Source organism: Cyprinus carpio, chromosome B9 (genome assembly GCF_018340385.1).
Source record: "Cyprinus carpio isolate SPL01 chromosome B9, ASM1834038v1, whole genome shotgun sequence".
Classification (NCBI taxonomy): Eukaryota; Metazoa; Chordata; class Actinopteri; order Cypriniformes; family Cyprinidae; genus Cyprinus; species Cyprinus carpio.
This window is the reverse complement of record NC_056605.1, coordinates 3,060,824-3,074,170: the sequence shown is the minus strand read 5'-3', so window position 1 is coordinate 3,074,170 and position 13,347 is coordinate 3,060,824. Positions and strand designations below refer to the sequence as shown.

The 13,347-nt window shown below is 39.3% G+C and overlaps 2 protein-coding genes across 2 annotated transcripts; one reads left to right on the top strand and one right to left on the bottom strand.

The window, feature by feature from the left end:
* The first annotated feature begins 1,486 nt into the window (after positions 1–1,486).
* LOC109057242 (homeobox protein Dlx2a-like) lies at positions 1,487–4,107 on the top strand. The gene is made up of 3 exons (XM_042730629.1): positions 1,487–1,987; positions 2,368–2,552; positions 3,076–4,107. Exons 1-3 carry the CDS (start codon positions 1,666–1,668, stop codon positions 3,370–3,372), a joined length of 804 nt encoding a protein of 267 aa, XP_042586563.1. The 5' UTR covers positions 1,487–1,665; the 3' UTR covers positions 3,373–4,107.
* Positions 4,108–8,758: 4,651 nt separating this feature from the next.
* LOC109057232 (distal-less homeobox 1a) lies at positions 8,759–11,811 on the bottom strand. Its single transcript, XM_042730628.1, has 3 exons — positions 11,139–11,811; positions 10,683–10,882; positions 8,759–10,420 (listed from the first exon to the last, which is right to left on the bottom strand). The coding sequence occupies exons 1-3, from the start codon at positions 11,449–11,451 to the stop codon at positions 10,175–10,177; spliced, it is 759 nt and encodes a 252-aa protein (XP_042586562.1). The 5' UTR covers positions 11,452–11,811; the 3' UTR covers positions 8,759–10,174.
* Between the last annotated feature and the right edge of the window lie 1,536 nt (positions 11,812–13,347).

The following is a 13,347-nucleotide window of genomic DNA, read 5'->3' as shown; positions in this document are numbered from 1 at the left end:
TTGTAACATCTGAGGGGCACGTTGTAACATGACACATGACAGCTTAAAATGTTCTCTGATCTAATGAAAAATAAAATAAATGATTAACTTTTTCAAAGAAAAAAAATGGCGTTTTTTAAAATTAAAGTTAATCTGATTTTGCAGTTTGACACTGGACACAAACCTACCGGGAGAAAGTCATATGATTTCATTCATATCCATGAGCCTCAGGATTAAAGGCATGATTAATTTCGCTTCCTCTGATGTGATCCTGCACACTGTCAGTAGAGGTGCTGTTGCTATTTAAATGACCTTTGGCAATCTGTTGCTGTGATGAGTGGGTAAGCAGAATAATTCACGGCTTTCTAAGAGAATTCAGACTCTGATCTGTTGCTTTGGACATATTCTGCATCACTGCATAGTGTGTCCGATCGGATAACGATGATACATTATAAAATCTGTGCATGTTTTAAAAAGACAGCTTTCTTCTGATTATTGGACATATTATTTGATTTCCATTTGTCATTTTGTTCAGGCCTACGCTTATTTCCTTTTTTTTAAATTACTTTTAATGTTCTTAAATGTTTTCTTTAATGCGAAAGCCCTTTCAATAAATATTTGACGTGGAGGCTATTAAATGTGCTATATAAAACACTTGTGTAAAATTAATGACGCATGCAACATAAAGATTCAAGGTAACATACTATAACTTTAACTTGGCTTATAGTTGTGTATTAAACCCCCACAATTAAAGATGATTTTTGATTATTTTATGCAGAATGGATTGGCCTTTATTTTACTGTCGATATATATTATTCTATTTCTTTCGACGTTAGCTGGACACTTTATTTAGCCAGATACTCTTAATCAATGTCTTTTGTCTACTTTATTTTTAGAATGAGGTTCAGTAGTTCGACAGCAGTAAACTCTCACCGACAGGTGTCGCAGCAGGTCACGATGCCATGCATACCATGCATAAAAGAGCTGTTCCTTAGTGTTGTTTAAGACCTAAACAAATCCCAAGTCTAAAGTCTAATTGCTGGGTTGAAATCATTTCTCTATTTTAAGAAGAAACATTGTATTTAACATTGAATCCGTTCCATTTGCTCTCTAGGCATGCGGCAGTTTGGTTTTGCGCGTTAAAGGTAACCTAGTAAACGCAGCCAACTGTGCGCGTTGGTTTGAACGTTTAATAATAAAACAGCAAACGTTATAGGGATTCACAGAAGAAGTCCATGTATTCAGAATATAGAGCTATGCGTGGAATATGAATCAAGGTTTTAATTTGAACACGCTATATTAATGTTAGCCTACGTTAAGCATTATGTAGGCTATAAAAATATATTTGTCAATGTTTTTGAAGAAAGCACCATGAAGTGTGTTTTCATGCAGCACATAACCATCACCATGAGCGTGCATATGCGAGCAGTGTGTATCCTGCGTTCATTGGCTGCTTCAGGCGCACAAGTTCATCCTCCCCCGTGACGCGCGATAAATGTCCGTCCTCCCGCATCTCTGCTGACAGACAATCACAGTTCTGCATTGCGTGGCGTCTGCGTTTGTATCCCTCCAAAGTGGAATGCAACACAACTCAGAAACCGTATTCAGTTTTGCGCTTTAGGAGAGATTTTATGGGTTCGCTCATTCGTTGGACTTGCACTGAAGTATTTTTTTGTTACGAAAAACATGACTGGAGTTTTTGACAGCCTCAGTACAGATATGCATTCAAACCAGATTACCTCCAGCAGTTACCACAGTCTTCACAAATCCCAGGAATCCCCGACTCTTCCGGTCTCCACCGCTACCGACAGCAGCTACTATAACAATAACCAGCAGACTGGGCAGTGCGCAGGCTCTCCATACGGCCAGATCAGCTCTTACCAATACCAGAACAACAGCATGAACAGCGTCCAGTACAACACCAAATCATATGAGCTGGGCTTCGGCAACGCGTTTGGCTCCTATGGCACGTACGGCTCCTGCTCCTCAGCACCTCCTGCAGATGCTGGTAAATATCTCTCTCTTGCTCACTTTGCGGTCTAACTCATGGTCACAATTGGCTTTAAAATTACAATGTTAGCCTGTGTGTTTGCACAATTACTGAACAAAAGTGAAGAGAGCGACGTTTAATGCAATGCATTAATCATAATTTTGATGAGTGTCCGTTAATTGCGCATTCTGTTGTGATTATTAATGATAAAATCTGAAACCTAAAATATTGGTTTTATTTTATTAATGTTTTATTTTTGTTGTAGAGTGACAATGAAGTTTCACTCTCCAACAATCTTGAACGCCTCCTGAAGTTATTAAAATTTTAAAATATTAGTCTGTGACAACTTCGTTCTTTCAGACGTCTTTACAACTTCGTTTGTTTGTTTTCTCCCCCAGAAAAAGAGGAAAGTGAACCTGAGATTCGAATGGTTAATGGAAAACCAAAGAAAGTCAGAAAACCTCGCACTATTTACTCGAGTTTCCAGCTGGCGGCCCTGCTGAGGAGGTTTCAGAAGACCCAGTATCTGGCCTTGCCGGAGAGAGCTGAGCTAGCCGCTTCTCTGGGCCTTACGCAAACACAGGTACGGACAGACGCGTCCTAAAACTTCCTCCAGACAACAAATACTCCTCAAAAATAGTTTTGTTTGACGTAATAAAATGCGTAATAATAAATAAAATTTCTGACCTAAGAAAATGGGGATTTAACGATAATAACAATAATGATGATGATGATGATAATAATAATAATGACAAGAAAACATGTAAATTTTTCAAAAATAAATAAATAAAAACAAAAATAAATAATTAGTTAGTAGTAGTAGTAGTAGTAGTAGTAGTAGTAGTATAATAGACACCTTATTCCCGTCTTTTAATTTTGTAACAAACAGTGATCAAAAAGGTTACAACATTTGACATTTTACTATATACACAGAGGTAATATATATATATATATATATATATATATATATATATATATATATATATATATATATATATATATATATATATATAAACACCTTATTTTATAAAATATTATTAACAGCTGTTCCATAAGGGTGTACAATTCTGCTCGAGATACTGAGTTGTTGCTGTTGTTGTTTTCAGGTTAAAATCTGGTTCCAGAATCGTCGTTCGAAGTTCAAGAAGTTGTGGAAGAATGGAGAAATCCCACCCGAGCAGCATGTGGCCTCCAGTGAGTCTCCAGCTCAGCCTTCGCCGCCTCTCAACGCGGCCTGGGACTTCGCGCACAGCGCTGTTCACACGGGTTTGTCTCAGAGCAGCAGCAGCCCCCCGAGCACAACTACCCCTTCCTTTCTGACTAACTACCCCTGGTACTCCACGAGCCATCTACAGCCGCCACTTCACCACAACACAAGTGTCAGCGCCGGGACCATATTTTGACTCGACAGACTCTAAACAAAAACTGGGGACTTCATTTTGCGAACTTGCATCAAATGACTTTTAGGCCTGTTTTCCAGTATGACCTTTGCCACGTTGATCATTGCCAGTGCGTTTTGGGCGTAACACTGTTTCTTTTCATGCATTGTCGTCAACAAGCAGACACTAAAGAATCAAACATATAGGCTAGAATTATTTTTGTATTTATTTATTTTGTTCTATGGGATTCAAACCAGTTGCTCGGTGAACTACTATTATCCAAAGCCTAGAGAGCTCATGCGGACACTGATGGAGTGAATATTGCAGCAGGGTGTAAGAGCACATGTAGCACAACCTGAAGCTGTTCGGTGCCTTTTGAAAATAACTTATCTGTCCCTTTCCACCGTAAATGTGTTTCATGCGCCTGTCTTTGATTTGTTTTTAGACTTTTTGTTCGTTTGATATTTAGTGCGTCAGGTAAGTTGGAAATCGGGTGTACGTCTCTGTACGTGTGCTCCACCGCGTGTTTAATAATGTTGTCATTCGTATATCATATAGGGTTCTCACTGTTTTAAATAATATGGACAAAACACTAATGAAAAACACTCGTAAGCTACTGATTGTCCTAAAGTCATGTTCACATGTAAAAGGGTATTTTCTCTGGAGTACTTTGTTTTAGGCTATTTATTTTGAAAACCGAATGAACATTTCTGACACTATAATGATTCAGACTTATTTAAATAAAATGAAACCTTCCATGTTAATGCATTTATATGTATCTATTCATTTGGGGATTTCGAATGTAGTTTGTTCTCTCTCTTTGGTTCACTGTTGGTATGGGTTTTATTTTATTTTATTTTTATTTTTATTTTTTTCGCAGAACTGTCCACGCCTTCTTCTTCTTGCTTCGGCGCCAGTTGAGTCTCTAGTCTTTAATAAGTCTGGCTGGAGACGCGATGCAACATCTCGTAAATGTTTCCCACAAAACCCACAAAGTTAAACTACCTTTTGTTGACTAACGTGACAGGTGTGTCTAGCTTACACTGTAATAAGTAGGTCAAGAGAGTTCATGCAACCTTTAAAAAAAATTATAATAATAATTCCCTTTAGGCACTGCGACTTTTTTCTTACATTTTCGGATGCATAAAACGTGAGGACAAAGGCTCGGGGAGCCCCGGGCTGGGAATGCGCGCGGAAACACGCCCCGGCATGAAGGCGTTCTGCTGGGTTCAGACTCTCTGGAGTCAGAGCTCTGCGCTCCAGACGTTTTATGAAGTCAGCGCAGCCAAAAAGGCAGGCTCACAAATGCCCCGAGCTAAACAACGTGGAAACATTTCTCACAACTTCCACCAGCCCACGCACAATACAAGGCCTTTGTAACAGGGACTTGACTGCCGTGTAGCCTACATTAATTTTCCACGGCATATAACAAAGGAAAACTTGTTAATTGAGTAGAAAATAAAATGCCGAATTCCGTGCAGGGGAATTTGAGTAATGCGTCATTCTGAAACCAATGCGTGCACATTTAATGCGTCACTTCAAACAAACAAATAACCAACAAAACTAAAAGTGTTAATTCCTTAAATCAAATCTGAAGTAACATCAACGCGTTTTCAAAGCAAAAGCATGCACAATTTTAAACTCCTAAAATCAAGTAGAAAAACGAAGATGTTTTTTAACGTTATTATAACATAACTAATTTATTACAGCGCAGACCTAGTATTAATTATGTTTGACAAGAGTCACAGCTAGTTCACTTCTCAAATTAAAAGATAGGGTTAAATGCTCGTGGCTTATTATCCGTTGTTCTTTTTGAAATGATACAAGTATCACGGGTTGCTTTTGGTGTTACATGCATCTGTTTGTTTGAGGATTCAAAAGCTATAAAGCAGATGCATGTAATGAGGATGTATCCTGTCAGTGATTGCCACATTACAAGATGTTATGGTGTCACCCCGGGGTGAGACTACGCCCTTATTGAAATGTGCCCCGCAGAGATCCACAAGGTCCAGACTTTATCCGTTCAGCAGTATAACCACACGGGAACGGGAATGCCGTGTTTAACCAATAGCGGTCGGCTTCCTCTAGAGCGCCTTTCAGTAAAGGCCTCAGTAACGCGCTGTTAACGCAGAACGGTTTACCCACGCCGCGCGTCCCTTGAGACGAGCTCTCGGGAAGGTTTAAAGCGATCAAGAACAATGAGATAGACCTATCACATCAAATGCAGCGCACAAGCCCTCCGAGCAAACCGGATCATGTTAACCCATATTCCAAGCCAGACGTTTAACCACATGCACCAGCGCGTTTTGCGCGCGGGTCTCTGTCAGCCTGTATTTTTGCTGTCTCGGTGTATGTAGCAAACATGGCCATGGATTAAATCTCTTAACTCAGGTGGTTCAACGTGGACAAGTGTCACACCTTGCAAATGCAAACGAATGTAAAACTGTATTGGAGCTGTCTGCAAGCGCATGCTCTGCGTGCCTTTCTCTCTGAAAGATTAGCAATGCTGTGGTTTTAGACACTTCCGGAATCCTGTAGACAACTTGAAAAATGCCATACCCCATCCCTAATTTATACTCTGATCTGTAATTTTATCCACAATTGCTCCAGTTGAGCATTCTGGCTCCCCGATCTGAAAGCCTGCAATTACTATATAATTCTTCGCAATTTTAGATGTCCTAATATGGACTGTAATTTTTGCGCAAGACAATTTCCAGCTATTTCAAGCATCAACATTGTCAAAGTTGTATGTACATAATAAATGGTAATATCAATGCATAGTTTTTAGCATAACATCTTGACTCCGCGATAATTATATCCGTTTGGAGCCAACGCAAAATTAGCCTGAATTGCATGGTAACTGCTGCTTTAAATTTTTAAAAATTACTCATAATTTTCCCAAAGATTACCAAGATCTCGAGTGCACAATGTCATCAGCGTAATGAGGAGTAAACATTTATGCTAATAATCAGCAATTTTTTCCATCAGCTATAAAGAGGGAAAATAAAGCAGGATTTTTCATTCCTGCTCAGAGAGCGTCTGTCAGCTCTGAGCCCAGCTAGAGGAGGCAGATTTGGGGACCCAAAGAGCCGAAGCTATGCCATGACTGCTGGATGCTCTTTTCCTATTCTTCTGCTTCTCTCAAGACTGACAGGCACCTTATAGCTACTATAAGACGAACTGCCACTCTTTGTGTTCTCGTTTATTGCAGATTAAGGTAAGACGGATGCGCATTCATTTCACACACATTTTATTTCAGAACTTATTATTATTTTTTATTTATCATTATTTTATTTATTTTTTGCACACGTTATTATGATGAATTTTGAGAAGTCAAACGATGTGGTTTAAAAGCCTCTGAGCAAAATAGTATTTTGAAATTTTATGTTGCATTACTGGAGCATTTAAGACAGAAATATCGCCGGAGCATTCTTCAAAAAGTAACAATAATAAAAACGTCGTCACTATAAGCGAATAATACTGTTGGCTGATTTGAACGAATTTGGAGGCTAAAACGTGCCGTTCTCTGGTAAATCTTATTCGGTTATGTGGAGAAAACAAAATATACTAGCTACAAAATTTGCTGCTTTGAATCAGACTAGAGTGGTCTACCTCATTAATAAAGCTGTCTGAAATTGCGAGATAGTTTGTCTATAGAATCCAGTCGAAAATAAAGCAGCCCTTGTTCTATAATTTCACCTCTGCCTTCATCACTCCGACATTGTGCTCATTTCGATCCCTCTTCCCATTGACAAATCTCTCGGTATACACCTGCAAGCAATTTGCCAGCCTTACTTATAACTACCGCTGCGCACCTATTTCACTCGCTTTTTTTCCCTTTTCTTTTTTCCCCCATGGCACAGCAAATTTTCTTTCAGTGCGCTATCTCTTTTGTTAACAAAAGATTCCACGTGCGAAAAAAAATTGCTCATAATTATCCCGTAGATGGGAAGCTGCATTAGAATAAGTAAGGAGGGAATGACTGTAATTATGTCTGGTTTGATGGGCCCTGCGCGTAATCAAGAGGAGAATAGAGAGAAATAACGCTGACCCTCTCTGCTCCACAGCTGCATGTCGGAGAAAGAGACAGAACAACGCGGATGCTTCTTTTATTCCTTCCCGAGAGTTGTGCTTGGAATATTTTTAGGCGACAAAATGACATATTTAACATTTATATTTTTGTAACACTAGTCAAATCTGCGGTACAAGTTGTTGCATTGATTCATATCAGTATTAGCCAGTCATCGAGAAAATATATTTATCCGTTATTTATCCGTATATTCTGAAAATTAGCTAGAGGGATGGAAATTACCGACAGAAGAAAAAACCGATGAGTGCAGTTTTCTCTGTAAACCGGTAAAATGGGCACAGCATCAAAAGCATAAAACGAATTAATAAACATCGTGATCTATAACACCACGGCGGAGACTGCAAAGAATAATAATAACAGGACTACTACATTGTTTAAACAACAATAACACACACACACACACACACACACACACACACACACACACACACACACACACACACACACACACACACACACACACACACACATATAGGCCTATATATATTAATCTGGAGTCGTATTAATGAAGTCAGAGAGAGAGCTGCTGGAGCATTGAGCTCGTGATCGGAGCGCGCGGGGCCATTTCCTGCTTTGACCAGGCCATTTTTAAAGACCACACATGAAGAGTGTCAAAATTTGTCACAATAATTGCTGCACCCCCAGCACCCACTGCAATGGTAAGAACTCAATACTCAAACAGCAGATGCAAGGCCAACTAAATTCACAGGATTTCTTATATCTTAGTTTCTCTTTATATATATATATATATATATATATATATATATATATATATATAGCTATATATATATATATATATATTTAGGATGCAGATGTATTGAAATCTTATTGTTCAAATCCAATTTTAGACCCTACATTTTTTATCATTATTCATTTAATAAATAATAATAATAATTAAACAAGTAAACTGAACTATTAAGAATAGAATCGAACGAATAAATCCACGAAAGAACAAAATAACAGCTAACTGTATATTATATTCTTCTATTATTGCTTGCCGGCATCTATCTGCATCAGAATTTTCTTAAAATGCGCAGTTAAAGCATCAGCCCCAAACAAAAGACCCTTTGAACATGTCATTCTTTACCTATCTGCATTTGCCCCCCTCCCAGCCCCAGTCTTTCTTCATCTGCCCCTCTATGAGCGGCACCTGCCCGATTATTCACTTAACACACGGCCTTCAAAAGCAACCACACAAGAGCAGAAAAGAGCTTATAGAGCTAAACGAAAGTGAAAAGAAACAAGTGGCCTTATTGTCGGAGGAATTACTGTGTTACAGAAACCACCACAAGATTAATCGGGGGTTCAGATTGCAATTAAAAGCTAGAGGTGTCGTTAAAAAAATGAGTGAGAAAAATATGACGATTTTTGTAAATTAGTTTATGCTAATTTAATATCTGTACGGGATTTTTTTTTTTTTTTTTTTTAATGATCAAAATGCTTTTTTATTTAGTTTGAAAAGCGCGGTATCTTTAGACAACAAATCATTTTGGATATTGAAACAAGTTGGCTAAATATTGAGATAGGCCTATTTATTCACAAAGCAAGTTTGATTTTTGCATAAGTTCAGTTGTGTCATCAGTTACCTGAGTTTCATTCATATTTTGGCAAAGCAATAAACGTTGCGATGACATTTTGTAACTTATTTCAGAAGCAGATGTTTACTTTTCGAGTTTACACATTATACAAGACTCCATGAAACAAAAACAATAAATTAATGTGACCGGTAGCTATTTCTCAATGTGAAACGGAAAGACACATGAATTTTAATCAACACAATCATGTTTAGATCCTTTTGCACAAATTATTCAGCACACAACGAAAACGACTATTTCTGTACATTAGAGCTGTCAACACTTCCCATCTAACGGTGACGATAGACGCGTTTATCTGCACTCCGCTCCTCTTTGTGGCATCCAAAAAAACATTCGGCTTTACAAACTGGGTTCAAATCCGAGGGAAGTGTTTCTATTTTATAATGCAGCCTCACATCATAATTTAAAGAACATTTATTTTAAATAAAACATACAAACAGATAAAAAACAAACAAACAAACAAAAAACATTTCTAAATAAGTTATATTTAAATAAACACAAAACGCCGTACATACAAAATAACTTTGTTTAAAGGTTTCTTTGTACCCTTTAAAATGGGGAGAATCTTGAGACGTTCATACTTGCTCACGGTGTTATTTTTCCAGTTTTTACACATTCACCGCGCCACGGCGAAGCCTGAAGCGACTGTATGAGCTTTTGGAAAAAGCGCATTTCTGTGTGATGTTCATGTCGCTCTCATGCACTCACAGACCAGCACTTTGTTGGAGATGGACAAACCGGTAATTCCAATTTTCTGACGGAAAATTACAAATTTGAAGAAAATGAAATACATTTCTGACTAGGTACATTGTCATGAATTTTTTTTTTTTTTTTTTTTTTTTTACACATCAAAAAAGTCACGGAAAGGGGGAGAGCAGTAGCTTTGATTTGACACACTTTCCCGGCATTCCCTTCAATTCAAAAAGAGATGCGTTTCCTCTCCGGTGCAGACGACCCTCGCTCAGTCCACGCTGGCCAGTGTGTCAGCAGGTGTCTTTTAGAGAGCGTCTCTGGGTCGCATCTGGTCTGGGCTGCGGAGGGCCAGTGTGTGTGTAAGGCCGCAGAGTGACTGGCCTGTGCTGGGTCCCCTGAACTGGGCCACTGCTGGATAGAGGGGCGGGGTTGTGTCAGCAGTGCTGGTTCACATGAGCTGCGGCTGCTGCATAGTGTCCTGGTGTGCTGTGGGATACCATGAGGTGTAACTGGGAATATACGAGGTCGGTGTGGATGTTTTGACGCTGGCTGTTGAGTTCCAGACGGGCGCTACGGATGGAGATCCGGTGGACAGTCCGCGCCCGTTTGCCAAAGCGTTCGTGTCTATTGTTCCTCCGCCTTGCTTCATCAATTTCTTAAACTTGGAGCGTTTATTCTGAAACCAGATCTTCACCTAGAAAAAAAGGCGAGGGAAGTCAGAGCGAGCGACAGCATCTGTTTCTGTTATCTACATCGCATGCAATCGAATCGATTTTAATTCTCTTTAAATATTTCCCTCAAACAGATGCAACCCTTGATTAACTACAGGCCCGTGTTACATAGAGATTTCACAACTAACATGAGAAGATGCAATTAGTAAAGCATTGAATGGTTGTGTAAATTCGTGCACAAAATCGAATTGGTTTATTGAAAACGCGTAAAAGCCAAGCACATGCCTGTGTTTGCGTGAGCCCCAGGGACGCGGCGAGCTCGGCTCTCTCCGGCAGAGCCAGATACTGAGTTTGCTGGAACCTCCTGTTTAGAGCCTGCAACTGGAGGCTGGAGTAGATGGTCCGGGGTTTGCGGATCTTTTTGCCTTTCCCGTTGAAACGAACCTCTCCTCCTTCCACCACGGTGTTTTTCTCTGACTCCGGGGCTGGGAGGGAGAAAGAAAAGAAGCTGTCTCACCGACTGTTCATGCAGCGCGGCTCACATCACTGTGCACAAGTTTTACAGGCGGCACTTTAGGTATAATTAGCCTTAATTGCATACATTGTTTATAGCATTACGCAATAAATAATTACCAAGCCTAATAACAGCACATCTGGGCTACTCCAGTCCAACATTCTCGCAGTGTGCCGACAAATGCAACGACCAGAGAAGACCAAAGACACGCATGCAGCGTTTCTTACCTGGGTCCTCCAGTCTGGTCTGCGCCAGAGCCGAGTTGTTTGGGTAAGTCTGCACGGCGCTGAGGTACGGACTGGAGGAATGGCTACCGACCGAGTTGACGTATGGATAAGGCAGAGATCTGGGGAAGGACGGAGCCGGGCTGTACGCGCTGTCGTGCTGCGGGTGTCCGGAGGAGTGTAAACAGTGCATTGAATAATGTCCGTGGCTCATAGATGAAGGCGACATTTGCTGACTTGGTGGCCCAAATTCCATGAACACGCTCTTTCCTGAGACTGGGCTGTTAAGACTCTCTGGTATTGTAGACATGGTCATGTCTCTCGCTCTCTCTCTCTCTCCCTGCTTTTTTGTTTTCTTCTATGATCTGAGTGAAGGATGGATCCCAATTTAAGCTCAACTGATTTTTTCACTTTCCATTCATAAGAAAATGTAGTTTGTCTCTGTGAAAAGTCTAGGTACGATGCTGTGGATCCACACAAACTCGCTCAAAGGTTTGAATCAGGGAATCATGAATATTTATCCAAGGTGCTCTCTGATTGGTCCACTCCCTCCAAGAGCGACGCGGATTGGTAATCCAAGGGTCGGGTCCGACGGACCTGATAAACTCAAGAAACAAGACCAACCTGTGACTCTATTGTGCAATGCTAATGTAAAAATTTAGGGAATGGACCGAGACGCATAGGCCTTATGTGGACACCACGCTGAGCCATAACATTTACCAGACACAACGTACAAATATAATCAGATTGTGATGTTTGGTTTTGATATTTGGTTTCAAACAGTGTTCACTAACACATAATACTACACATTAAAAGGAATCATTGAAATGTTCCTTCACAAACAACTTGTTTTCACATGATCAGTGCATAATAATAATGTCCTGACATTATTAGGCTATTATATTATTAAAGTACAAATTTTATTTAAATAAGTACTATCTAACAACAGCAAACAAAATTATTTGACATAACAACAGAAAATAAAATTCGATATGATGAACAAATTTAGCATGCTCTTGATTTTCTGCTGGTCACGGCTTCGCGAGCAAAGCATTTAACACCTAAAAGACATGATTAAGTACAGGTATAAATGTGGGTCTCCAAGCAAAGATGAATTACTTTGATGATTCATTTAGTTAAAATGCTAGTCTCGAGTGCTTGAAGACACAGCTGAAACCAGCTAAATTAGCATAACACTGTTGTTTAATTTTCATACGCATAATTAGCTGTGTATTTAACACTCGCGGCGTTGTGCAGATCCACATCACTCGCGCGCGCGTGGGTTGAATTATTGCGTTTGAGGATCAGAGGAACAGGTCGGTGTTGGTAACAGCTCCTGTTATCTGGCGAATTCCTATCAGAACTGAGTTTGGTTGACGTTGCAGTGTTTTGGTTTATATCGTTCGTTTATCTTAAAATAGTCCGCAGGTTTTAGTTTTTAGATGTGAAGCTGAAATGAGATTAATCCAGACGTGGCGGGCCCAATAATGCAGGAAAAGTTAAATAAATAAAAAAATAATAATATTAAAACAAAACATCAAATAACACATCTACACCAAAGCAATATACTGTCCCCACGTTTGCTACCTACATTTATAAGTTAACACAGCACCACGTTAGCTATTATCACAACAAAAGCACACACTTGCAGCTATATTTATCTGCTGCCTGATCCGTTAAAAAAAAAAAAAAAAAATTTTAATGCTTTTTTTAATTCTAAATACAAATAAATAAATAAATCTTATGTTTGTATACTTATTAATATCTCTGCATCCGAGATTAAGGAAGCAAAATCCGAAACCACCAAAGTTAAAAATCATGCAATCGTATTAATATGAATTATTTTTATTGGTAATGAATTAAAATAATTTTGACCACCAGACTGGGGAATAGTGGCGCAGAATTATCTAGATCTGTCTGCAGTTAAACTGAGCATGGGCCTTACTCTTTGCTTACAGATTTAAACAGTATCACTCATTTATAATCTGTCAAACATTTTCAAAGAACAAGCAGCATTTTGTTTCGGTTTGGATAACTGTGCCATTAAAATATTGGTGTAAAATAATAAACGGCGACGCATGAAGTTACTTTAACATTTTTTACCCATTTTCAGAAACATGTTTCATGACACACAAAGCAATTCAAGCAAACGTTTTGTTTAGATATTCGATAACATCGCGAGCTGGGGATATACCCGTTTTCAAGATAACTA

Coding starts and splice junctions, on each gene's coding strand:
- LOC109057242 (XM_042730629.1), top strand. CDS start 1,666: ATGACTGGAGTTTTTGACAGCCTCAGTACAGATATGCATTCAAACCAG. Junction 1,988..2,367: donor AGCACCTCCTGCAGATGCTG/GTAAATATCTCT, acceptor TTTCTCCCCCAG/AAAAAGAGGAAAGTGAACCT. Junction 2,553..3,075: donor TGGGCCTTACGCAAACACAG/GTACGGACAGAC, acceptor TGTTGTTTTCAG/GTTAAAATCTGGTTCCAGAA.
- LOC109057232 (XM_042730628.1), bottom strand. CDS start 11,451: ATGACCATGTCTACAATACCAGAGAGTCTTAACAGCCCAGTCTCAGGA. Junction 10,883..11,138: donor GACCAGACTGGAGGACCCAG/GTAAGAAACGCT, acceptor TCTCCCTCCCAG/CCCCGGAGTCAGAGAAAAAC. Junction 10,421..10,682: donor TGGGGCTCACGCAAACACAG/GCATGTGCTTGG, acceptor CTTTTTTTCTAG/GTGAAGATCTGGTTTCAGAA.